This window comes from Pseudonaja textilis, chromosome 2 (genome assembly GCF_049901715.1).
Source record: "Pseudonaja textilis isolate UNSWEBS1 chromosome 2, rPseTex1.2, whole genome shotgun sequence".
Lineage (NCBI taxonomy): Eukaryota > Metazoa > Chordata > Lepidosauria > Squamata > Elapidae > Pseudonaja > Pseudonaja textilis.
In genome coordinates this window covers 110,837,932-110,862,732 of record NC_141991.1, presented here as the reverse complement: position 1 = coordinate 110,862,732, position 24,801 = coordinate 110,837,932, and the positions used below count along the sequence as shown (strand labels likewise).

General features: G+C 42.6%; 1 protein-coding gene across 2 annotated transcripts in view; it reads left to right on the top strand.

The window, feature by feature from the left end:
* Window positions 1-271: 271 nt before the first annotated feature.
* The window catches only part of CYTH1 (cytohesin 1), a 68,938-nt gene continuing 44,408 nt past the window's right edge, over window positions 272-24,801 (top strand). Inside the window, exons 1-2 of one of the 2 annotated variants that reach the window (XM_087924918.1) lie at window positions 319-444; window positions 24,326-24,541. In XM_087924918.1, coding sequence (XP_087781044.1) covers window positions 24,520-24,541 — 22 coding nt within the window. In that variant the 5' untranslated portion in view covers window positions 319-444; window positions 24,326-24,519. Of the gene's footprint in view, window positions 445-24,325; window positions 24,542-24,801 lie in introns of both variants that reach the window. The other variant, XM_026701819.2, reaches the window with a different exon arrangement.

The window sequence follows — 24,801 nt, the reverse complement described above, 5'->3', positions numbered from 1 at the left end:
CAATCAGAATTACAATTAATTCCCAAAGCAAATAGCGTGTGGATGTAAGGGGCTCCGCCTATCTTTGGTCGCCTTGGGACATCAACCCCACAGTCCACTCTGCCCTCCCGCAGCCAAGGCGTGTAGTAACCCCGAAATCCCCGTCCCCTGGCGGTCTGAACGGCTCGCCAAGAGGCGGTAGCCCCTCTCTCCATCCAGCAGGCGCACCTCCGACCCAGCAGAAGCCGCCGCTTCCCTCCCTCACAGCCTCTTGGGTGGGGCTTGGCGACATTACGAGCCCCGAAGCGCGGCCTCCATCACGTGGCCCCAAAGAAGCCGCGCCTCTTTTCGGGAGGCTGAGAAGGAACTTGCAGAGAGGATTGGCGGCGGCTTCGCACTGCCGCCTCGGCAGCCGTTCAACTCCGCTTGGCAACATGGAGGAAGAAGACGAGACCGCCAGTTTCGGTGAGCGAGTGAATGGAGGGCGGGCGAGCGAGCCGTGCCTGCATCGCGGAGGGGAAAACGAAGCATTCGTCTCCGGGTGGCAGTAAAGGGGGAGTGGCCCTCATAAGCGCAGCCAAACTGTCCTTGGGATCCGGTGATCCCCCCCATCCCGCCCTGCCCGGCTGCTCTTCCTGCCCGGCTTCTCCTGGCTAGCGGGATCGCCTTCGGTGGTTCGCAAGGAGGCGAAGCGGCAATCGGGCAGAGAAGAGCCGAGAGCCATGGGGCTGATTTCAAAGGGCGAAGGGATTGGCAGGAAGGAAGGTGTGGGGTTCGGTGACAAGAAGATCAGCCCCACCATCTCGGGCGTCGGGAACGTGCTGGGCGAATGACCGGGGACGAGGTGGGTGTGGGGGCCTCAAGGCTGCCTTGTTGTTGGGGGAGGCGGGGCCGGTACCCGAATTACGGGGCAGCAGCTGGGCGGCTTTCCGATCGCGACCGGCAGCTGCCGTGCCCTCTGGCTCGGGGCAAAGACAGCTGTTCTTTCTCGGGGACGAGAAGTTCGGCGTGGAGTTGCTGGCAGCGATGGGGTTGCGGAAATGGCGTGTGGCTCTTTTGGGCAAGGACTCCCTTGGAAGCGCGGCAAATTGGGGATGGGGGAAAGCAACTGGCCGTCGAGCGGGCGTTTATCCGCTGGGCTGTTTGTGAAGGACGGGGGGGGGCCGAGCGGAGAAGGGGGCGTTGGGCATGACAGCAGGGGAACAGCTGCAGTGGATGGCAGCTGCTTGCTTTTGCTGCCTGCCGGCCTTGCTCTCTTAGGCCAGCCAGGCTTCGGACTGCAGGAGAGGAAAGGTGCTGTCGTCTTTTGGACCTTGGTAGTGCTGCTGGACTGCTGTACCCTGCTGCCAGCCTTTGCTGTCATGCCACTCTTGTGGGCTCTCAGTGGGCTGAGCACTGAACGGAAGTGGTGTGAGCTCCATGTCTAAGTTCTGGCTGTTCAGCCTATTGTGTGATGTCTGGGAGGCCTTGGACCTTAGCCAAGCCCTTTTCTGACCAAACTCAAAGGAAAGCTTTAAATAGGTTATGGGTTTTCTGACCTAGCAGTAAGAAGAGTGTGCAGCTCACAGCTTGGCAGTGCTCAGAAACTGTGCAGCAGGATACCTTTTCACCCTAATCTGCTTCCCTGGCTTCATCCTGGCAAAGGAGCAACACACATCCAGGCCTGGAAGGCTCTGAAGCTGTTGTCAAGGCAAAACTCTGGCATGTTTTGCATAAAAAAGAAATGGATAAGACTAATTTCCTAACTATGCTGTCATAATAAATAAGGAACTGGAATAGATTCAGCAATGCTGTGATCAGTGTTGCTAAAACTTCAATATATGTATTTTCTGCAAAGCTGTCTTACATTGAGAAACAAGCCTTCATTCTTCTGTATTTATAGCTTAACTCTTGTCACTGTTCAACAACAGGCATCCAAGTTAGCATGTTAGTCTTTCTCATTTATAACAAGTGTGCATAGCCCTAGGAAAGAGATGTGCAGTTCACATAGAGATCCAGAATATATATATTCATATATATATATATATTGGAAAGAGTGGAAATAACTGTAATTTACCTGCTTTATTTGCTTTCTGGTTTTGGTAGTGTTCAGGTGTATTGTTATAAAATTTCCAGCATCTTATGTAGGCTAGGAAGATAGAAGCTGCGATCCAGTTCATCCAGAGAGCTAAAGACTAGGCAGATTGCCTAAAAGGGAAAAAAAAAGGTTTGGATCTTGCAGCAAAAATACATGTTTCTTTTGGGCTTATAAATGAAGCATGAGCCCAGTTGTACAGACTGCTTCAAAGAGACTGTGATCTTTCACTTACTCAGCCTGGTGTGTGTGACAATACAATGGAGGGACTGCCTCAGCGTTGTCTTTATAATTAATTTCATTCATGTTGGCTCTAAATTCACTGACATTCTGAATGTTGAGAGCATCTCTGCAGTGTTGTTGCACCAATCAGTGTGTATGACCCAGTTACGGGTGAGTAGCTGACTTACAGATTTCCCCAGTGGAGTTGGGCATTCAGATTTCTGCATTGGTGAAGTGATTAGAGGCCTGCTTTGTTTATTTGGCATATTCTGTCACAGAAACAACACCTGGAATTTCTTTAAACGTCGAGTTAATATTGTGGGTGCTCACACCAGAATTCCTTTTAATATGGATGGGGTTGAATTTGTGGTTTCCTCAGAAATCCGCTTTGAATTTGAATGGCTTTGATTTAGAGCAGCTTTGGACACATCATTTAATTCTAGAGAGCTGGACTGGAGATGAAAGACATGGGAGCTGCAGCTGGCACTAGAGAGGCAAGCTGTGTGCACATACGCCCCTGCCATCCGCACACTTGTTCTTGATTGATCTGTACATGAACATTCCAGCTGTGTTGCAGACATCATGCTGTTATTCTAGGGAACTTATCTGGTAAGAGAGAAGTACTGTAATAGTAAAACAACCTATGCAACTGTTTTCTCATCTAGCGTGCATTGCAAGTGCTGGATTAGATGTTCAGCAATAGATAATCTCCCATTTGGGCAAATGGCAGGCTGCCCAGTTCTGCTCACATATCACTCAACCTACTATATTTTCAACCTGAATGTGCTGCCCAGTCCCATGGAAGCATCCTGTACGATCGGCAACAGAGGTAACTTAGGGGCAATGGCTGATCCGGGGTAGATAGATGATCAATAGTCTTTTGGCTCAAGCGTTAGACTAACAAGGCCCTGCCAAGTGGAGCTCAATTTAAGCTGAGGTTTCACTGCTAGTGCAGTTGATCATATTTAGATTAATTGTTTTCTGTTTGATATAAGTTTTGTGAAATTACTTCTGATAGATTTTTCTGAAAATCAAACATGAATACAGCAATGTTCCACTCTAGAATGTCAGTATTATTTTTAAAGTATTTCAGTTCCATCAGATAGTAGGGGTTTTCCCAGCTTGGGTATGATTTTATTCAACTTATTTTCCCTTTAAATGTAAAATATTGCAGCAAATAGAGCTGGGAAGGGGGGAAATGTTGATGTTGTGGTTAGCCGGCAGCAATGAGGAGGATGTTCCCGAGGAGCCTGTGCTAGGTGCGAGTGAGAGCAGGATGATTCATGGAAGAGCAGCACAGACGACTCGGGAGTAAGAAAGCTAATTAATGGTCCCTCCCTCTAGGGAATATAAGCCTGGTTTCAAACAGTTTTTGCCTTTGCAAAAGGCAAAAAACGTTCGAAGGACTTGGTGTTGTGATTAAAGACTCTGGTTTATTTGAGGACTTCTGCCAAGGTTTTTCTAGTTGGACTAATTGGCTGCAAGCCATCTGTTATCTACAAAGAGGTTTATTTGTAGATTAAAGCCGTGAAAGTTTGAGTTACTGAGTTTATCTGTGTTTGCTCTCGGGGAATCCGGCTGGGTCAGAACAGTTGAAATGATGCACCTCCAAAATTTCCTGCTTAATGGACTGAACAGAGTTGTTCACCTAGAGCCATGTTTCTTAGGGGATTGTGAGAATTGAAGACCACATATCTTAAAAGTTGGTGGGGTTGAGGAACACTGACCTAGAGCAGGGATGTCAAACTCAATTTCATTGAGGGCCGCATCAGGGTTGTGTTTGACCTTGGGGGGGCGGGGTAAGCATGGCCAGGGTGGGTGTGGCAGCATGATGTCATTCATGTTAGGTGGCCCAAGTGCTCTGCCAGTGAAAATACACTCCTGAACTTCATTTTCTGCTGGGACGGCCTCCTGAATCCCTCTGCTGTGAAAATGAAGCTTGGGAGGACCGCTCGCAGCCCTTGTGAGCTCCATTTTAGCTGGCAGAGGCACCACGGGCCAGTCTGCTGTTTCCAGGGCAACCCTGTGGGCCAGTTCTAAGCACCCATGGGCCAGATCTGGCCCCTGGGCCTTGAATTTGACACCCCTGACCTAGAGAGATTAAGTGAGACAAGGAAAAGAGTCTTGTTGCTGCTTGTCTTGGATTAAATTGCAGAGGGGAAAAATGAGTTTCTTTCCCTGTTTGCCATCTGGGCATCACTTTTAATCTGAGCACATGGATTTGTGTGTGTTTCCAGGGAATACTGTTGAGTATTATTTTGGGGGAGGAATTCAGAACAGGCTTGACTGTATCTCTGATCACTTATAGTACATTCTGAAATCGTATCATTGGTTCAGCTGGTCTATTTTGTTTACGGGAAGCTAAATTTAACCAGATTTGCATGGGTGTTGTCAGGTTCTTGTTTCAACCAAAGAGGAAGTGGGGGCACTCTTCAAATGAATGTAGTTCTCTTGCAATTATGATAGTAAGCGTCTCCAGAAAAAGTAGATAGTCCTTGATTTACAACCACAATTGGGACAGGAATTTCCATTTCTAAGCAAGGTGATTTATTAAGCAAGTGATGTCCAATTTTACAACTTTTTTTAAAACCCTGATTGCTAAGCAAATCACTGCAGCTAAGTGAATCAGACGTTGTTAAGCGAATCCAGTTTTCCCCATTGACTTTGCTTGTTGGAGGCTGGCTGGGAAGATCGCAAGTGGTGATCACATGACCCCTTTGCCAAGTGCCTGAATTTTGATCATGTGACCATGGGATGTTGCAGTAGTTGTAAGTGCAAGGGCCAGAGATGTAAGACACTTTTTTCAGTGCCCCGTGTAACTTTGAACAGTCGCTAAATGAATGGTTGTAAGTCAATGGTTATGGGATTGTCAGTAAACGATCTCACTCATTGCACTAAATTCTAGGAAAAAGGAATTTGGCTACTCAGGGAATTGGGACTCATTAGGCTACCATAGATAAAAGAGCATCTTAGTTTGATGTCCTGGTGCAGGGGGACCTTAGTCTTAGTAAGAGGGGTTTTTTTTGTCTTATCTTACTTAAGTTTGAGAATAGGAAGAAAAATTGCTTTGGTATGTAGTCATGAAATGAATGCCACATCCTCCGTAGCACATTGTTCCTCCTAACTGGGTGCTTACTCCACATCTCAGTTCCCTTCTTAAGTTATCATGTAGATGTGATTCTTGTCTCTTTCTGATTCTGTTCTCTCCTGAATGTGACTTGTCATCGATTCAGAGGGCCCTTTTGTTATCTCATTGTGTGTCCTATTCTTGGTGTTTGTGGTTGGATAGAGCTAGGCAACTGCAGGTTTTATCCCCTGTATCTCTTTACATATCCTTTCATTTTTATTGCCGTTTCCTGAATTTGGTTATCTTCTGTAACAATGCAGTCACGTCCTTGGCTGTCTGCTTTGTTAGAATATAGTCATAACATTTTGGGGATTATATTTAATAGCATTTTTCATGTCTGTTCTAATGGCTAGCTAATAAACGCTGTAGATCCTGGATACAAACAGAATAAGATGTGGTCTCATGTTACACGAAATTGCTATAGAAATGTGCTTATATTCACTGGCAGCTGCTCTGGGTCAGGGAACAACTGACAACTGCCTGCAACCAGAGACATGGCTGCTTCTGTTCTGGGCTTGAAATGTCTCTTTTAGTTAAAGTAGTTCCGGGGGTACTATGAAAATTCAATAGGTTTTATTTGGTGATACCCTGAATGCCTTTGGGTTGCATCAGGGACTGTTCTCTAGTTTACTGATTTGCTATGATATCATTAAGTGAAGGATTATGGAATAAAAGATATAGTCCATTTGGATGGCATCAAGTTGGAGAACACTTAATTACATAATTGACACACACCCCTAAAAAAAAAGGGGGCTAGCTCACTTTAATGAATGTCCAAACAATTATGAGATTGATCTTTATCGCCAGAAGGTGGGACTCTTTTCCAGAAATTTCATACTATTGAGTTAGCATTTATGCCTCACTGAATCGAATGCTAGTGAGTACCAACGTTAGGTTTTATTTCATAGGGTGTTATGATTTTAGAGCATAAGTATCTCTCTTTCTCTTTTCCAGGACAGAGTTGGACTTTTGAAAAGTGGGGATGAGAAGCATTTGGGGTGCCATGATTGATGGATCTTGATTTTTCTTTGATCAAAACAGAGATAGTACAAAAGGGATCAATGGGTCACTGCTAGATAAGATACACTATTCTAACGTTACATGTTGTGTGCAGGTAAAAAACAAAGAACTATTGTTTTGTGTTTTGCAGAATTTCTGATTCTGAATCTTTTATTGATAGGCGACAAATGTATTAAGAATTAGGAAGTGGAATTTTTTATTTTACAAAACCCAGTCCCTTATTTCAGACTCACAGTGTGGTATTCCTGGCCTTGGTTTCATTCATTTCTGCAAAAAACTTGCAGTGGAAGGATAACTTTGCACTCTTTGGCAATCCTGGGCACCTGGGGAAAGGGTAGCTTGCAATGAAGCAATGGTTTTGTGGTAAGTCATTTCAGAAGCATGACAGTTTGTTTAGTCAGCACTGTTCCAGACAGTTCTGTTCTAGAAATGCATAAGTTTTGATCTGTTTTCACGTGTAAGAATGTTGCTGAGAACACAAATTCTATCTTAATATATATCTCCTGGTTGCAGTGGTAAGAAAAAGGAATTGGGTAACTGATTTGATTTTGCACTGTGTGTTTTCTGCTTTGTCAGAGATTAATTAGAAAAATGCAGATTTGCTGAGGATTGACCATGTCTCTTCAATTTCTTTGAAAAACAATGCTTTAGAAATAGTTAATTTACATTCACATTTGGTTGATGATTGCAATTCAAGCAGAGTGTTGCTTATGCCTCATTTTAGAGGAAGGTGAAGAAATTCAGTTTCTTCTTACTAGCCACTGCTAAGATATTGGGAAATACTCCCAAATGTAAAGAGGGTAGTAAATCTAAGAGAAGTGTTGCCTAGTCATAAACAACTTCATCTTGTTAATAGCAAAATTGTTGTCTAGTCTTTATTTGACAGTGAAAAAGTCAAACTATTTGGAAGAGCAGTATTGATTTTGTTTTTAATATGGTGAAGGGCTTTAATTAAAACAAATGAACGAACAAGAAAAAAGAGCCTATATACGCATTCATGTCTTATATAGATAATATGCATGTTAAGTTTTTCATAATGGCCATATTTCATTACAAATACTGTATGTACTCTACACCTGAAAGCATCTTGTTTGTAGGCTGCATGTATCTTACATGGAATCTGAGGCTGGGTGGGACTGTTTTTTATGGTGATGTATTGATCCAGTATCTGGTCAATATATCAGGTGGGGTAAGTGTGGATGGGGCAGAATGCAATCCTGGTTTTAGGATTGCACTGGGATTAGGGATATTACCATTGTTGGTCCTGGATGGGACTGCACTTCCTCATTTTAAGACTGGTATGCAGTTTGTGGTCCTTCTAGCAGGTGTGGCCAGGAAGGCCATGTTGCGCCATCATCTGCACCTTTCCCTCAATTGGGAAATCTTTCAGGCAGTCATTCGTGCCCTGCTCACTTCACAATCGAATGTGCTCTGTATGGGGTTGTTTTTGAATAGCAGTTGGTAGCTACAGCTGGTACAAAATGAAGCAGTGTGAGCAGTAATGGGTGCCTTTTGGTATGCCCATGTGTCATTGCAACTACATGGTAATGAAATAAATATACTCCAATAAAGGACCATATGGCATAGGACCTGAATATATGAGTGATCTCCAAATTATGATTGCATGTCACAATGGTCGTTGAGTGAAGTATCTCATCTAATGACCCCATCCGTGCTCTCCTCAATGAATTGTTAAATGAACATGTCAGTCGTTAAGTGGAGCACGGGGTCATTCAGATTTGGGGGAGGTCTTTAGCTCCCAAGGCCTCCCATGCCTCCTGAGACACCTGTGCTCTGCTCCCCATCCCTTGGGTCCCCACAGGCCTTTTTCCCACTCACCTCAGGTCTCCCCCAGGTCCTAGGCCTGATTCTTACTCACCAGGCCAAACAGCCCTCTCCTCGCTCATTATTTGAAGAGCTCCGAGGACTTCCAGACCACTGGAATGGATTGCTTCTTTCCAATCCAAAGAACTGCACAATCATTGTATGTATGTAAAACACATTTGTATTTCAAATGTGGTTTCTTTATCTTGGCTTCCCTCACACAGGGCTCTTCCTCAAGGCTGACTTAATGTGCTTTCTAACTATTTGAGACAGAAGAAAACTATTCTGGCATAACGTTGGCAGCCCTTATTGACAGCCTCTATGTTGCTGCTGGCACAATGCTGGCAAATGGTACTTATATTGTGCACAGTGTGCAGGTCCGTTAAAGACCAAAAATGGTGGATTATTCCCCTGGCTTTGTTACCTGTCTCTGCCCCCACCCCAAAAATCTTGTCAGCCAGCAGAAAAATACCCGCCACCCTTTATTCTTGATGTAAGATGGTGCTAGGAAAATGGTGAGTTATGTCAAGAGCCTAGATCAGTAGACCTAACTATTTGTTGAATTCTCTTTATGTTTGTACAAATGTTTTGTTTAGATGTTTCACAGTGAGCTGATATAATATTTGGACACTTGTTGAGCTTGTTGAGCTTCTTCATGAATTAACACTGTCAATTAAACACATGGCTTTTCTGACAAATTCATCTTCCAATGTCCAGGAAGATAGTTCCTGGTAAGTTTAGCTGCTAATCCTCACAACTGGTAATCTGCTATCCGCTGTATTTCTAGTAGTATTTGTATCTCTATGTTGGAAGAATATTAAACTAATGTTCAGAAGCAGATTATTTATAAAACAAGGGGGGTGCATCATAAAGTGGGAGAAGTATCTTTATTTTCTGTTTTCTGTTCCGCTCCCACCCCCTCCAGTCAACTGCTGTTTGGGCTGATCCAGACCCTGAACTAGATACAAAGAGAATGCCCTGCTTGAAAGACCAGGATTATCATGCTACCTTAATCGAAAGAACGGGATCTAAAACAGGGAGCTGGCATGCCTATGTTGTGTATTATGGCCAATGCAGTTGGGTTGATCCCAACCAATAGAAGTCACTTGACCGCATCATCATCAGCATAATCAGTTACGAGTACCAGATTGTATTCACAGCAAACATTTTCTTGGAATAAGGGGGAAAACACTGCCACAAAGCTAGCACAAAGACAATTGAAGGCTTCTTCTGGTATAGGCTGAGGACCAGATGAGAGTGACATGAGAACATGGCAAAAAAAAAGATGTGGCTGGGGCATATTTAGTCAGCTGTTGGTGCAACTGAAGAAAAGCTTATCCTTGAGGCTAGTTTTCTATTCTACCTCCCCTTCATGCACTGTACCTGCTTAAACTATATAGTTCAAGCTGCTGCTTTAATTGACCTGGGAAAAGAGTCCCGTATTTATGCTTTCTATTTTCCTGCCTTGTCGCCTTCTAGCTTCCTGGAGCATTTACATCTGTTTGCTATGTGTTTTCCTTAGTTCGTAGGATTGCATGTTTGAGTTTTGCCTCTCTTCATAAAGACATTCTCGCACTAGCTATGGTCATCGCAGCGCGGGGGAAAGCGTCCCTTTTCCCAAAATGCTCTGCCCTATGCCAGAAGCTCGCCTTCCCCTAAAAAACGGGCGGCGCGGCTCTTGCAGAATCTAGCCTGGAGTCATTTCCGACCCAGGAAACAAGGGTGGGGTGGAGGGGATAAATTTGCCTCAAGGGTGTTTTAATAACTGCTGCTATGCCGATAGTTCCGCCATTGGCCAGCGCAACCTCCTCATTACCCCCAGATTTTCACTTTTACCCCATTTGGGGTAATTTACCCCTGTTCCCCGACCACTGAGCTATGCTGTAGGTTCTTGAAGGCTACAGTGCTGTGTCTCCTGAAAAAGGAAGGTACATGAATTTATTTGACTCGTGTGGATAATAAAATGAATGAGTTTCTCTTTTACAGTAGTGAGTGTTTGCTTATCAGTTTAGCACTGAATGGATCTTATCCCACCTTTCATCCCAGGACAGAATTCTCACAGGGTCCCAGGTTTGATAGTTCCCGTGCGACAAAATATGTCAAAACCAATTGGTCCTGTCCTTAATCCATATTGCGGATGTCATATGTAAGACTAATCCTGGACACCTTACTCTAGTTCTCTTTCTTACTAAGAAGCATTGTGTGGAAATAAAGGTGCTAGCATGAGAAAATCCATGCTAAACTGCCATTCTAAAGGCAATTTATATTTGAAATGCTTTGTACTTGGATATTTGGCTACCTCACAATAACCCTACAAACTAGGTGATTTATTAAAGCCACCAAAGCTACACAATATTCTACAAATAAAAAAGCTGAACCAAACTTTACAATCACTAGTCCTAGGAGCCTAATACTAATTTATTGGAGCATATCTATCCTGGACATGAAAACTGATCCCATACCTACTTAAAGGGTTCCTTATTGCCAAAGAAGCATTGAAAATGGCCATTCAATGATGTGATAAATTAGATATCCCTAATCTGACTAACAGTTGAAAAGGGTGATTGGAAGAGATATGAGGACCATAAACAATTATACTAGAGCATGGTGAGATAACATGAACTCAGGAAGAGAAACTGGAACCAATTTGCAAAACAGATTATACATTGGGAAGAAGTTTAACCTTCCCATGATAAGCTTATACTGCAAATACTTGCTTTTTTCTGCACCACACATTCCAGATTACTGCTAGTAAAGTATCAGAGCTCAGTTACAAAAAGCATTTAAGAATGGATTTACACAAAAAGTAAAATTCATTAGGCACTTAGACCCATCCTGTGTGAAATAACAATGAAGATAGTTGCTTACAATAAAAATTGTAAATGCTTAACTGTTTCTGCCATAAAGCTTCTGGCCAGTTGATGCAATTCAGCTACTGTAGTCATGAGATCTGATGCAAGAAAAAAATGACATCTTCTGATTAAAAAAAAAAAGACATCTTGTGATTGTAGGGGGAAAAAAAACCAAGGTTTTTCAAGGCTGTTACAACTCCATTCTCAAAAGAGGAATTGAATCTATAAATGAGATTGCTAGATTTCAGCTGCTAGGAAAGTAGAAATAAATCTATGGGCACCCCTAAGAAAATGTATTTAATCACCTGTAGATTCCAAAACAATTGATGGACTGATATAGTAAAGATTTAAATTAATGCTGAGGAGAATTTGAACCTCAGTGAGTTTCTGTGAAGTGTTCAATGACCTGCCAACCTCCACATGCGTGTGCATGTGTATTTGTAAGAAAGAGCTGCCATTTCTTGCCCAGCCTCCCTTTGGACTTTTTCATTCCTTATATCGCCTGTGTATTCATCTCCCTCTTCTTTTTCTTCCTCTTGTTTTCCCTCCTATAGCAAAAACTTTTCTGGTAAATTAGTTTTTTATATTTGCTATTGAATTGAGCATCATGGTTTTCTGCCAATTTCCTAAACTATTTTATTTCTATTCAGTAGCCTATAGATTATATAATAAATATGAAAAATTGCATAAACTATTGCTTGAGGATTATCAAACAGGAAAAAGGGAACCTTTTTTTAAAACAAACTTGTGCTTGTGGTTTGTGTACAGATGTGTGGACCATTGACTTTATTTTTTTTTAATTGACAAGCAACAAGATTACAGCCAAATAAAAACTGTCTGGCTTAGTCATTTGCTTAATTTATTTAATGAGCTCCTCACTCTCCTGCCCAAGCTAATCCCATAGTTTATCAAATTACAAAATTGAAAGGATTTCCTCAGACCTCCTTTTTATAACACTTTAGCTTTTAACTGCTTGTAGGAATATTGCAGTAAATATTCTACAGATGTAAAAAAAACTGGAGTACAATGGCTAAATATTCTAATCAGAAGCAGGAAGAATTGGCACAGAATAATAAAGTCAGGTCCTATGAGGAAAACACCTATATTAGGACGTGTAATTGTCTACCCTTTTAGACCCTAATTGTCTAAAGACTAGTCTAAACCTTTTTAACAGCCTTTTAGGAAGACCCAGGTGTGGATTGGAGACTTGGGGATATTGTGATGAATTCTTTTTTTAGCTATCTTTCAAGCAAGTTATTCTCCACTGTTCATAATCAAGTCTATGATTTGTCCAGTTGGCCATTATCCATATCCAGCAGGCACATGTCCCATATTTATATCCTTATAAATATATTTTAAGGATATATTTATATCCTTAAAATATAAATAAATTATATCCTTTATAATATAGTCTTATAAACCAAGACTTTGTCTTGGTTCTCTGTATGGATATGTTATGTAGGAATCGTGGAAGTTATATAACCGTACCTGGAAGATTCAAACTCGGAAAGGATTACTTTTCTATCTTATGAGGTTAAGAGTTTGCATGTTACAGGAGTTTGCATGTTACAGGAGTTTGCATGTTACAGGAGGAGTATCTGTCACATTCCTATTTTTCATTCACGTTAAGCTGCTAAGCTGAAACCAGACATGCCCAGGTTCCTCTTTAACCATGAAATTCCCTAGGAGACTTTAGACTAGACCAGTGGTGGCCAACCTTTTTGGGCTCCTGTGCCAAAAATTGCACATGCCCCACCATGCACGCACTCGTGTGCCAGCACCCAGAATGCAATGTGTGCCCCCTTTCCTCATGTCCCATGCACATGCATGCGCAACCCCCCACCCACTTACCTGCACTGTGCCTCACAGCTGATTTTTTGGCTGGTTTGAGGCCTTTTTTGGCCTCCCAGAGGCTTGGAAAAAACCTCTGCAAGACTTTTCAGGGCGAGTTATAGGCTGTGACGAAACGGGCCTATAATTTGGCCTGAAAACGCTTGCAGAGGCTTTTTCTAACCCTCTGGGAGGCCAAAAAGTCTCAAACCAACCGGAAAAAAAATCAGCTTTGAGGCGCACGCATGCACAGTGAGGTAAATTTGCCTGAGGCTCGCGTGCCAGCACAAATGGCTCTACATTCCACTTGTGGCATGCGTGCCATAGATTCACCATCACGGGGCTAGACATTGACTCTCAACCCACTTACCTCACAAGGTTTTTGTGAAGATAAAATTAAAGGACACTTCTTCCATAGGGCACATGCCATTACAGAGAAGGTATACCTCCTAGGTCCCATTAGATCGCATTGTTTCAAAAAAAAAAAAAAAAAAGGACCCATGTAGACAGTATTGAATCTGGTGAGATAGGTAGAAATCACTGGAGCAAAAGGTATGAGCCCAGGAAAACCCTCAGATTGTGAACCAACTCTATAGAGTGCTGCTTCCTCCAGAGTTGGCAATGCAAAGTCTGTACTTAACCCTCAGACATGCAGGTTTACTAGGGTTGAATCAAAGCCTGTCCTTCTACATCCAGACCTTCGTAGCCTCCAGGCCTTGGGAAAATACTTCTGTGGAATCACTTGGACAGCTTCAGGCAGATAGCTGAATATCATCACCATACTAAGGATAGTTAATCTCATGCTAATAAATGACCTAACCCAATAGCATTGTGTGGATGTTAAATAGAAAGGAGGAGTGAATTGAGCCTTGAGGCATCCTGTAAAGCAAAGGTTGGATTACTCCCACCCTGACCAGCGGGTAGTGCCCTTGGAGGAGGAAAAAAACCCAATGTAAAACAATGCCTTCCATCCCAATTCTCTAAGCTAGCCCAGAAGAATACTATGATTGATGGTATTGAAAATCACCAAAGCTCAAGAGAGATAAGACAGATAAACCACCCCGCCTGTGTCTGCCAGAGGTACAACCATAAGCATAAACATGCCATCTCAATACTATAAGCTAGCCTCAAAACGAAACAGAAAAAAAATGTCCTGAAAACTAACCGAAAAAGTTCTAAATAATTATTTCCTCTGGTAGTCCTTTTAAACTGCAAGCTGAAAATTACTGATAGACAAGAATATTTGTAGGTCAAGGTTGAACTGTGGGGTTCTCGGTTATTTTCTTGCAGTTACTTCATTACTCAACATTTGCTCAGAACAAAGTCAACTGCCTCCTCGCACCAATGATGTTACCTAATGGAATGTCTACAAGAAAACAACCAAGATCAGAAAGCATCAAGGACCCCATAAAGCTTGAAAGCTGGATAAAAATTGTCCAGTACTGTCGGATCTAAGTGTGGCTTTTAAAGGAAAGGTTGAACCACCACCTCCTTTAAAGCAGACAGAACGGTCCCTTCATACATTTGCTACCTCTTGATCCAAAAACATTTCATTATCTGTGAGGCCTTGACCAGCCAGAAAGAATATGGCTAAAAAAAATGGTGATGGAATTCAGAGCTTTAAGGGTTGTCTGTTGCCTCTGGACTGACACGTTCAAAACCTGTCCAGATAACCAAGCAAGGCTTTGCCTTTGTCATTTCCATAATATTTGTACAGGTGGAATTTAATCTAATAAAATACCTAGAAAAATCCTCATAATGACTTTGCAGTGTTTCCCAGCTCCTCCTTGTGTGGTAGGGACCAAGTCATCTGGAATAGGGTGATTGTCTATCTGCGGACATAATGGTGGAGTGTTTTGTCAACACACAATAGGAGTGTTTTGCCATTCTTAACAGCACAGGCAATTTTTAATCAAGGCTCTTACCTAGTGTTTGGTCAGGGTTGCACTTTGCCATCCTCCATCAAAGCTCTAGGCCTTGCTATGTCATTTCATCTTCCAGAGTTCCTTTGAAAACCAGGGTTGTATCTGAGAGGTTCATGGACAAAAATCTGCACAGATATGATCAAATCCTAGGCAATTGTCACCCACTCATAGCAAGCAATGACTAAGGCTTTAATTAACCCCTGCAATAGAGCTTCAGGGACTAATCCTAAAACCCTCTGGAATCCTAACTGATCAATCCCTGTCTTGGGACAGACCAATCAAATATGTCCTACTTCCTTGCAGCTTGTGTGTGTGTGTGTGTGTGTTTGTGTGTATAACTAGGCATACTCTGAAATTAGTAGGAAGTGATCCATACATGAGGGATAAATGAGAATATCTCCCAACTTGCCACTTCCCCAAGAGAAAAGACAGATCTAATATATAACCCCCATTGATAACCTGGTTCAGGGCCATGATTACTATGGCAGCCATGAACTCCTAAGCCACCCTCTGGTCTAGAGAAAATAGATTGAGGTCCTCAGAACCTCAGGTAAGTTTGGGGAACTCCACAGCCAACTTGTTGTTAGAATTCAGCAGCTTAGGATGGAAGTACCTGTGCAGCAGGAAGATTGGTCTACTACCATCAACTCCAGCTCATCCTTAAGATCCAACATCACAAATATGTTTTTACATCTGGCTATCTGTGGAACAGCTGTACCCTGGCAGCCACCAGAATTTCTTGGATGACAATAGCTGCACACCCACCTCATCCTGGAGTCAACTAGTACCACATCCAAAACTGAGGTGGGGGATATTTCAAAGAGAGGACCTCCCCTACACCCTCATGCCCAATCAGGTTTCAGTAATGCATATCAGGTCAACTCTAATTTATGATTATAGTTGAGGCAAGCTTTATTACAGCCCAACATTGCATTAAGTATCAGCAGATGGAGACTGGGGCCACCAACACTCCAGTGAGCAGACTTCAGGGCCAAACACAGGTGGTGGAGGACAGGCATTGGGACCAAATATCCCGGCTGCCTTCCCCAAGATTGACCTACCCTCTGTCTCTTGCCTCCCCTTTGTTACTACCAGGCTACCCCCCACATCCCAATACCCATTTCTCATAATCTTAGTCTTCTTCTGGCACATCAAAAGACTCCATCACACCTCAGATAAAAATAGTAATTATTTATTTGATTCAACCATCACCTGATTCATCACCTGAACAACACACACCAGCAAAATCACCAATTGATCTGGGTGCCAGTACATTTCTGTGAGCATTCACCATTCAAACCCTAGTCAACTGGCCTGGCTACTGCCTATAAATCTATATATCTCTCTGTTTCACACCTGAAAAGGAGTAAGTAGTTCCAGCTCACTCCATGTCTTCTCCCCAACACTTCCAGTAAAGAGATTGTTAGTTCAGTCCAGTCCCATTCACCACTTAGTTATTCAAAGATAAAATTATAAAAGAACAGCAAGAGTGCCCTATATTTTCAGGCAGACTCTAATCCCTCTTAGTCTCTAGTCATGTTGTATAATGAAGATGATGTCTGAAATGGCCACCATCCCATATGGCCAACCCCACAGCATCTGTAGCATCTGCAGGTTGGCTCTTTTACAGGACCACTATCACGCTCCTGCTGCTGCTCAATACATGTATTTATATCTATTTTACATATTTTTTATGACTCATTTTGCCAGAAGTTGGTTTCCTATTTATAAGAACCTATCTTTTTCAGAGCAGCCGTTAACATATAGAAGAAGCTGATGCATTGCCTAGGGACAAATGTAACCATTGGGCCTGTTTGCTGCTCAGCAAAATAAAAGCTGTGTCAAAGGAAGTACGAACCACTTTGTCCTTAATTGGCATTGCTCTCTTCATGATGATTAATGACCTTTTCAAAAAAAGAAAACAGGTGAAAACACATCCATAGTTGTTTGGTCTGCAGTATAGTATATAACTGCAGTTTATACATTCTGAAACTTGTACAATTAAAGTAATGCTAGCCAACTTGTTTGGAAAAGGTTTTTACTTCCTGACAAAGATTTGAACTACCAGAACTAACCACATGGAATTATTCCTGAGTCGTCTTTATAGTACTGCAGGGACCGAGGCAAAAAATTATATCAGTTTCCTTGCTGCATAACTCCTATCCAGTTGCTATGTTGCACTTTCCATCTACACATGTATTTGCCAATCTTTGGTGTCCATATACACTATATTTTCATGCACCTTTCCTTTATGCAGGCAGTGACAGTTGCTATGCAACAGCCCAGCTCGCTAGATGCTTAAAACTCAAATGATGAAGCTGGATAAAAGCACCCTAAAAATACTCTTTGCCCAAACCTTCCCAGACCCGTTCAAGGGAGTGGCTGTGGTGGAGCTATAGCAGAAGGGGCATCTGGAAAAAAATTCCAAAAACGAACTGCTATCGGAATGGTTTTGTGTGTCTTGTCAGTTGCACACTGCAGTACTAGGAATAATTTCCTGGGAGGGAGCTGGGATTGGCTAGGCTCAGTGCGTGGGAGCCTCTGCTATTCCTTCTGCTCCAGCCGGACTGGGGATCCTTTGCATTGTATTTCTCTCTTCATTGGCCTTGTTGGCGTGGCAGGTGCAGCAGAACATTTGATGCGGGACTTCTCTAAGTTCTAACCTCTGCTCTCCACCTTGGTCTCCTTGCTAACTCTGACTTGCTAGGTGGTTGTTGGCTGTCCAAGGGCAGCTTTTCCCACCCGATCTTGGGAGGGCATCATCTTGTGCTGCCACTATGGGCACGGTCAGTGAGCTTTGTGCTTCCAGTTTCCAAGCTTTCCTCTGCCCTTCCATCTTGGTGGACACCAAACCAGGTGGGTGTTTTAACTTTTCCTGCTGTGGAATATTTTGCTGATGTTATGATAAGAGGAAAGCAAAAGACAGGGTGGATGTAGAGAGTTTAAGTTATTCCTCTGCCACGGATAGAATCTGTTATTGGGAATCCCTCTGTTTACCATCAAAGTCTGCAGATTTTAGCTTCAGTGTGTTTATTGTAGCTTTTTTTTACGAGAATCATTACACTAATGTTCGGTTTAAAGGTAACCTTCTTTCTTGAAGCTTGTGCCCTTAAAGTTAATTCAGTTGCCTACTGAACTGTTTCATTGATTTCTTGGTTCGGAAACCAATCTAACTTTCAGTGATTGGGTGGAAGGAGAGCTGACTTCTGGTTTGATTACAGCGAGGTGGAGATCATTTATGTTTTTGGATCACTAGAAGAATCTTTGTGGAAGGAGACCAAGTGACTTCGGAAATAATTTGATTATTAAATCTAATAATATGTTTGGTTGGTAATTACATCTTCCCAATAATGGATCATCTTGGTGCAGAGCAGGATGGCTATTAGTGGAAGTTTGTGGCTAGGATGTTTTAGTTGACCTTCCTGAACAAGAAAATGTACAATTGAGTAGTCACAGATTTTACCAACCAATTTGGAATTTGCCTGGAGGGGTATTTAAATATGAAAATCCAGGGGCTGGCTTTGGAAGCAAAATTGTCTTCCATGGACCAGTGGGGCAGGGTGAGGATAATGGTTTTATGCGTGCAACCTAGATCCCACACGTGACCAGATAAAGCTTCGCTCACTTGCACAGACCAGTTCCCAACAGGCCACGGACCACTACTACTACTTCGCAATCCGGGAGTTGGGGACCCTGATCTGGAGAATTGCCATTTGACAGATCTTCATTTAGTAATTGTTCATTAGAATCATTGCAATGCAAAAGCATTTAGCTGTCTGCTCTGTAGACTCCTTAATTCCTTGACTGGGTAGTACTCAAGAAATACAAATATGCAAGTTTATCATTCAGCTTTGAACCACCTCTGCCTCATAACATTTTATATTACAAGACAGGAAACACAGTAACAACACTTGGGATTGTGTGAGATAACCAGGTAGCTTGACACTTCAATAGTAGAAAATCTTTTTCTGTGCTTGAAATGCTTCTTACCTTCAGATGAACAGTAGATCAGTCTACCTCATCCACAGCCACCCCTAATAACACAAATTGCCATATTTTTCGATCTATAATACACACTCCACGCCCCCGCCCCCCAAAGTGGGTGGAAATGTCTTATAGAGTGAATGTTGCCAGAGCCCCACCTACCTGTCAGCCCTTGCCCTTCGGCCTCTGCATCCTTGCAGCAAACAGCCTGATTTAGCATGAGCAGCTGATTGGCGGTTGCATTGGCCTCCCAGAGTACATTCAATCAGCTGTTCCAGGGTGCGGGGATCGCCGTTGGCCATTGCCACTCATTACCTCTGCCTATCACTGCTTTGTGCACCCCATTTTCAGCCTCAACACGCCCTGTTTTCAGCCTCCACGTGTCCCATTTTTGGCCCGTTCCAGGCAGCGGGGATTGCCCCTGCCTGGAACGGATCAACAACAGGATGTACAGAGGCCAAAAATGGGGCAAGTGGTGATGGCGGCGATGGGCGGTGGTAATCACCATAGCCTGAAACAGCTGAGGGGAGGTATTCTGTGAGGCAGATCCAACCGCCAATCAGCTGCTTGTGCAAATTCAGGCTGTGCTGAAGCTGACGAAGGCTGTTTGTCGTTTGCTGCAAGGAGGCAAATTGCTGGGAGGCAGAGGCAGATTTCCCCCCACCCCACCCAAAGCTAACGTGAGTCTTATAGTCCAGAGTGTCTTATAGTCTGAAAAACAGTGGTTGAATTAGAACAATATCGTCATCTAGTTGTTATACAGCAAGAAAGTAATTTTAGAAAAGAGCTCCATTCATTCAGTAGGGATGATACAGATACTCCTCAAATTACAACCATTCGTTTAGTGACCATTCAGAGTTACAACAGCAGTGAAAAAAAGGACACATAAGAGTTTTTCACACTTACGACTGCTTGGGAGCTGGTGCATATTTATGACGGTTGCAATGTTCCAGGGTCACGTGATCACCTTTTGCAGCCTTCTGATAAACAAAGTCAATCAGGAAGTCAGATTCACTTAACAATCATGTTACTATCTTAACAACTGAAGCGATTCACTCAACAACTGTGGCAAGAAATGTAAAACACAACACTTAACAACTATCTTGCTTGCCAAAGGAAATTTTGGGCTGAATTGTGGTTGTTAAGAACTACCAGTATTTGTTCAGTCTTATGGAGGGATAGCTTAGTAGATACCTGTTATTTGATCAGAGGAAATTATTTTCAGAAATTCATGCCTGGTGTTGTTGATAGCATCTCCAAACAAGAAGAGAACAGCCACTAAAAAAGTAAAGATCATCATTTTAATTTCCATTTAAAATATATAGAGTGATCAATATTTTAGGGGGGGGAAGGCAAAATAATTATGAAGTGAAATGTTTCTAACTTTCTACCATGACCTCCATATCATTTTTCTTAAAAGTTAATTACATTGTTTTATTCTATTAGTAAACTAATTTGTTTTTATAATTAGCACAGCAAGTTTCAGACCTGATTGACTCTTTATGTTACTAAAGTTAATACTTGATTGTTCAGAAAGTCATTTAGGGAGGCAACCAAGTTAAATGCACACCCTTAACCGACAGAGAAATTTTAATTCAGGTTTGCACTTTGGTTATCTGCAAGTTATCTGCAAGTGAGGCAAAACCCACAGAATCTGAGGCTTAGCTGTTTCCTTTTCACATAGTTTTCTTCTGGAAATAACCTGGTGCTTTTCTGATGCTTGGGACTGCAATTCCCCTGAATCTCATTATCATAATGAAAGATAAATTATATCAGTTATAGTTTAAAGTCCCCAGAAGATACCCAGTTTGTTTCCTTCAAAAGTACTCTGTGAACGCCAAAGTATCTTCAAATGGTTTCTGCAGTGTCTGTCTATCCATCTACTGTATCTTATATCTATCTCCAACACAGCAACACATTTTGGTAGTCTAGTAGTAACAGTGAAAATTTGTAATTTTGCAGTCTTGTGTCAGATTGGGAGAAGATATCCCATGATACCCAGTGACTTGAACAAAAAAAACCAGAACTGCATTTCTCAGAGAAGTGGGGGAAACTGGCTGTGTGATTTTTTTTCTGCTCTCACAGATGTTAGGGACGGCTGTTTCCCAGGTGGCTGTTAGATTCATTTGTAAAAGTCAGCGGAAGAGAATCTGCTTTGGAAGGGGTGTGTGAGAATGGGAGCCAGGAGGTGTCCATGGAAACCCAGCCTCCCCTCCAAAGAAATCCCAGACAGTGCGTGGCTGGAGTTCCATTTCAGGTATGAATGAACAGAGTGGATTTAGAGTGTAGGCTTCATTTTAGCTTCAAGATTGAGAAGCAAGCCTCACAGGCTTGAAGTTAGGGCCTTTCTCTGTCACTCTTAATGTTTCTTGCTCTGATGCTAAAGCAGTAGGTTTTTGCCATCAGGAAAACAGGATGTGGTAGCATCAGCAGCTGAGGGCAGGAAGTTCTGCATTCTCTGGCAAAATGTGCAGGTAGGATCCCTAGCATATGTTTGGCATTATTTAAACCAGAAAGGGGCCCCTTTGTTAGATTAAAACAGATTGTCCCATTTTTCAAAGTTGGCTTGTCATCCAAATGGATTTCCTGCTTAAGGACATTTTAGATAACACTGATTTAGGGTATTTTCCATCTATCTACCCCAAACATCAGCTGAGCCTTGGAAATGGTAAGACCAGAGGCACATTTGTGTTATGTCCTTAATGCTTGGCTGCATTAAAGGTTTATTTATTAACTTATGTTGCATTTCTTTTTCTTCCTAGGAGCATCATTTGAATGGCTGAAGAGCAGCCAATTATTTTCTCAACACAATTTGATCAGTGTTGAAATTGTTGCATAGTTTGGAGAGGTGGATTTCCTACAAACTCTCCAGCCTCATCTAATAAGGGCTTGAATGCATTCTGAGAAGAGAAAAAAGAGATTAGTTTAATAGAGCCAATCCATACATATCAGAGGAAGATATGGGACAGCACTGAGATACACATATTTTCCTGTTTGAGGAGATTTTTTGTCAAGCTACTAGGCTGCAATGCATACAGAAAATTAAGGGTTAGATTAGCAAGAATTGTGGAGCAATTATAGATTGATAGTCAAGCATCTCTTCCTAAAAATCCTGTTGTTGGGGGCAGGAAGAAAGGGTGACTGCCTCGTACAAATAACTACTGACACATTAATGTGTGTGGTTCCTTTTATGGTTGGCATATAATAAGCTGAGATAGGAGTGATGACCGGAAGATGAATTGTACCAGGGTAAAAGACTGTTCTAAAAGTGTGATCTTTTTTCTCTCTCTGCTGCCGCCTCCCCTAGTTTTCTGGATTAAAGCCAATGTCTCTTTCCAATCAGCAGAGGGCAGCGCAAACCCAACTTTTCAACTTTTGGCTCAACCTTGAAATAAGGGATTGTCCTTAAAAAACAAAACCAAACACTAAGATATTATAAATCTGCTTCGTATGGCTACTAATAAAACAAAATGGCTGTTCCTTAGCTGATCTCGTGCCAGCTCCTTCTGGAATCATGTCTTCCTTGTGATTAGGGAAATGAGCCTTTACCCTTTTCCTTTCCCTAGTAGCAAAGACGCAGATCAACTGCTGCTACTTCTTTCTTGATGTTTCATGTATCGTGAATATGTTTGCCAGAAGGTAGAGGTGCAAAGATAGACAGAACTATTTGGAACGTTCATAATAAGAGCAGATGGCAGCGTTTCCTAGTGTACTTGTTGATATTTTTTTTTTCTACAGAGGTTTTAAAGCTATAGGAAACCAATTCTCCCCAGGTTTCGGTCATTCCAGGTCCAGGAGCTTCTTCCCAGTAAACCGAGTGCTCTTGACACTTAGATCCTATGCAGAAGAAGTCCCATCCTTCCATTCCAAGATGGAACAAATATCTAAAAGCACTTAGTTGGAAGACGTGAAGAGGCAAAACAAAGAATACTTGGTTAGAATGGAGGACAACGGTGATTTTTTCTACTCCCATTAGACAGGAATCTTTCTTTACCATTGTTCCTCTTGTTCTTTATCATCTCTTGAAATATGAGGAAGATTCAGAAAGGGCCTGTAGAGAGAAATAAGGTGAAATCTGGGATTAACTATTTCTAACTTGGATGCATTCGGACATGGCGACTCCCGGCTGGAGGCTTCAGGTCCGCCGTGGCCCCTCCCGCTGCCCCGGGAACGTGTGTGTGTGTGTGTAATGAAGAGTGATCTGTTTGCATAAGTCTTCAATAATGAGAGACCACTGCTTCATTACTGGTGAATGAATGGTTCGTTACTGGTGCTTCATTACTACTTCATTACTGGTGAATGAATGGCAGAAGGGTAGACTTAAGGCTGCCAGGTCTGGGTTGCAGAAATCTAAATAGCCAGAAAGAAAGATAAAAGTATGCAGATGCGGGACATTCTCTGCTGCTGCCCCCTAGTGGCTATCCACACTTTTGCATCTCAGATTTGATATTTTTAGCCAATTGCATCAGAGATAGTATTCAGCAGGTTCTGACCAGAGAACCCGTAGTGGAAATTTGGAGTAGTTTGGAGAACCGGCAAATACCACCTCTGATTGGCCCCGCCCCCATCTATTCTCTGCCTCCCGAGTCCCAGTTGGTCGGCTGGGTCTTCTTTTGTTGCCCTACACAGGAGAACGGAGCTGGGAAGCAGGTTAGTGGGGTGGGGAAGGAATGCGATTTTGCAGCAACTTCCTCTGCCATGCCCACCAAGCCACGCCCACAGAACCGGTAGTAAAAAGTTTTGAATCCCACCACTGAATTGCATCCAGCAGTTCAATAATTCCCTTAGAACATCCAGCTGCCATTTGTTTTAATAAATGTTCTATGGTAGGCATGAAATCATTTTTTAGATACACATCATTCTACAACTGACTAAGCAAGGGCTTTAAGAAAGATGGTAAAAGTCACTTAATTTCTCATACACAGTGGCATGATGTAATGTAACATATCTCTCCCTCCTCTTCCCCTCCCTTTCCTTCTCAACAGAAGGCAGACCATTTTAATAATTTCACAGGGCTGTTTTGAAAATAACCTTCAGACATACTGTTTATTCCAGGGTCACTCACTGAGCTTCAAAGCTGACCATAGATTGAACTTGGCTTCTTTCATTCCTAATTCCAACACTCCAACCCTTATACACCATTGGCTCTTAGTTTCTTGTTTACTTGCATAAAAAACTTAGCATTGAACCTGAGAGACCTCAGACTTTTGCTACAAAGTCTGTTTCCATATAACGGGGGTCCCCAAACTTGGCAACTTTAAGACTTGTGGACTTCAACAAGTCCACAAGTCTTAAAGTTGCCAAGTTTGGAGACCTCTGCCATATAGGATCTATATGCTCCTGAGAACCTTCTTTAGTGGGTTTTCTTTCACGTCCATCTCTCAGGCTAAAGTTTCTGTCTGATCTACAGAGCATGAGGGGTTAATGGTTTTTTAAAGCTTGACGGATCAGCACAGGAACAGGGCGTTACTGGTTATCTCCGTTGCAGGCAGAAAGGCAGTGACGCCTATTCCGTCCGAAGCGAGAGCCACCCACTAGCTGGAACAAGATTTGACTCATTCCAGGAAGCAACAGACAGGCAGCAATCCAGTTGCAGGTATCAACCCTGTCGAGTTGCCGGGCCGCACCTATCTTGGATCGAAGAACAGCCGTGGTCTGTACTCTGTCTCTGCTGCTGGCAGCATGGTGCTCAGGATGGAGACCGGTGAGCACATGTGGTGGGGTATTCCCAGCTCATCTGGGTGGCTGAGCCAAATCATTTCGTTTGAGGGGCCTTGTCCTAGGGTCAGTTTGACCGAACGTATTAAGGAAATCTTTATCTATCTCTTCAATTTAGGAGTCTATGGAATAATGTTTTTTCCAAAAATGACCCGGTATGTTTCTGTAGTCAAAACTTCTGCCAGGTCTCACCTCCAGTAGAGTAGAAGTATATCTTGGGTTCCTGTTCATGAGTTATTTGTCTGA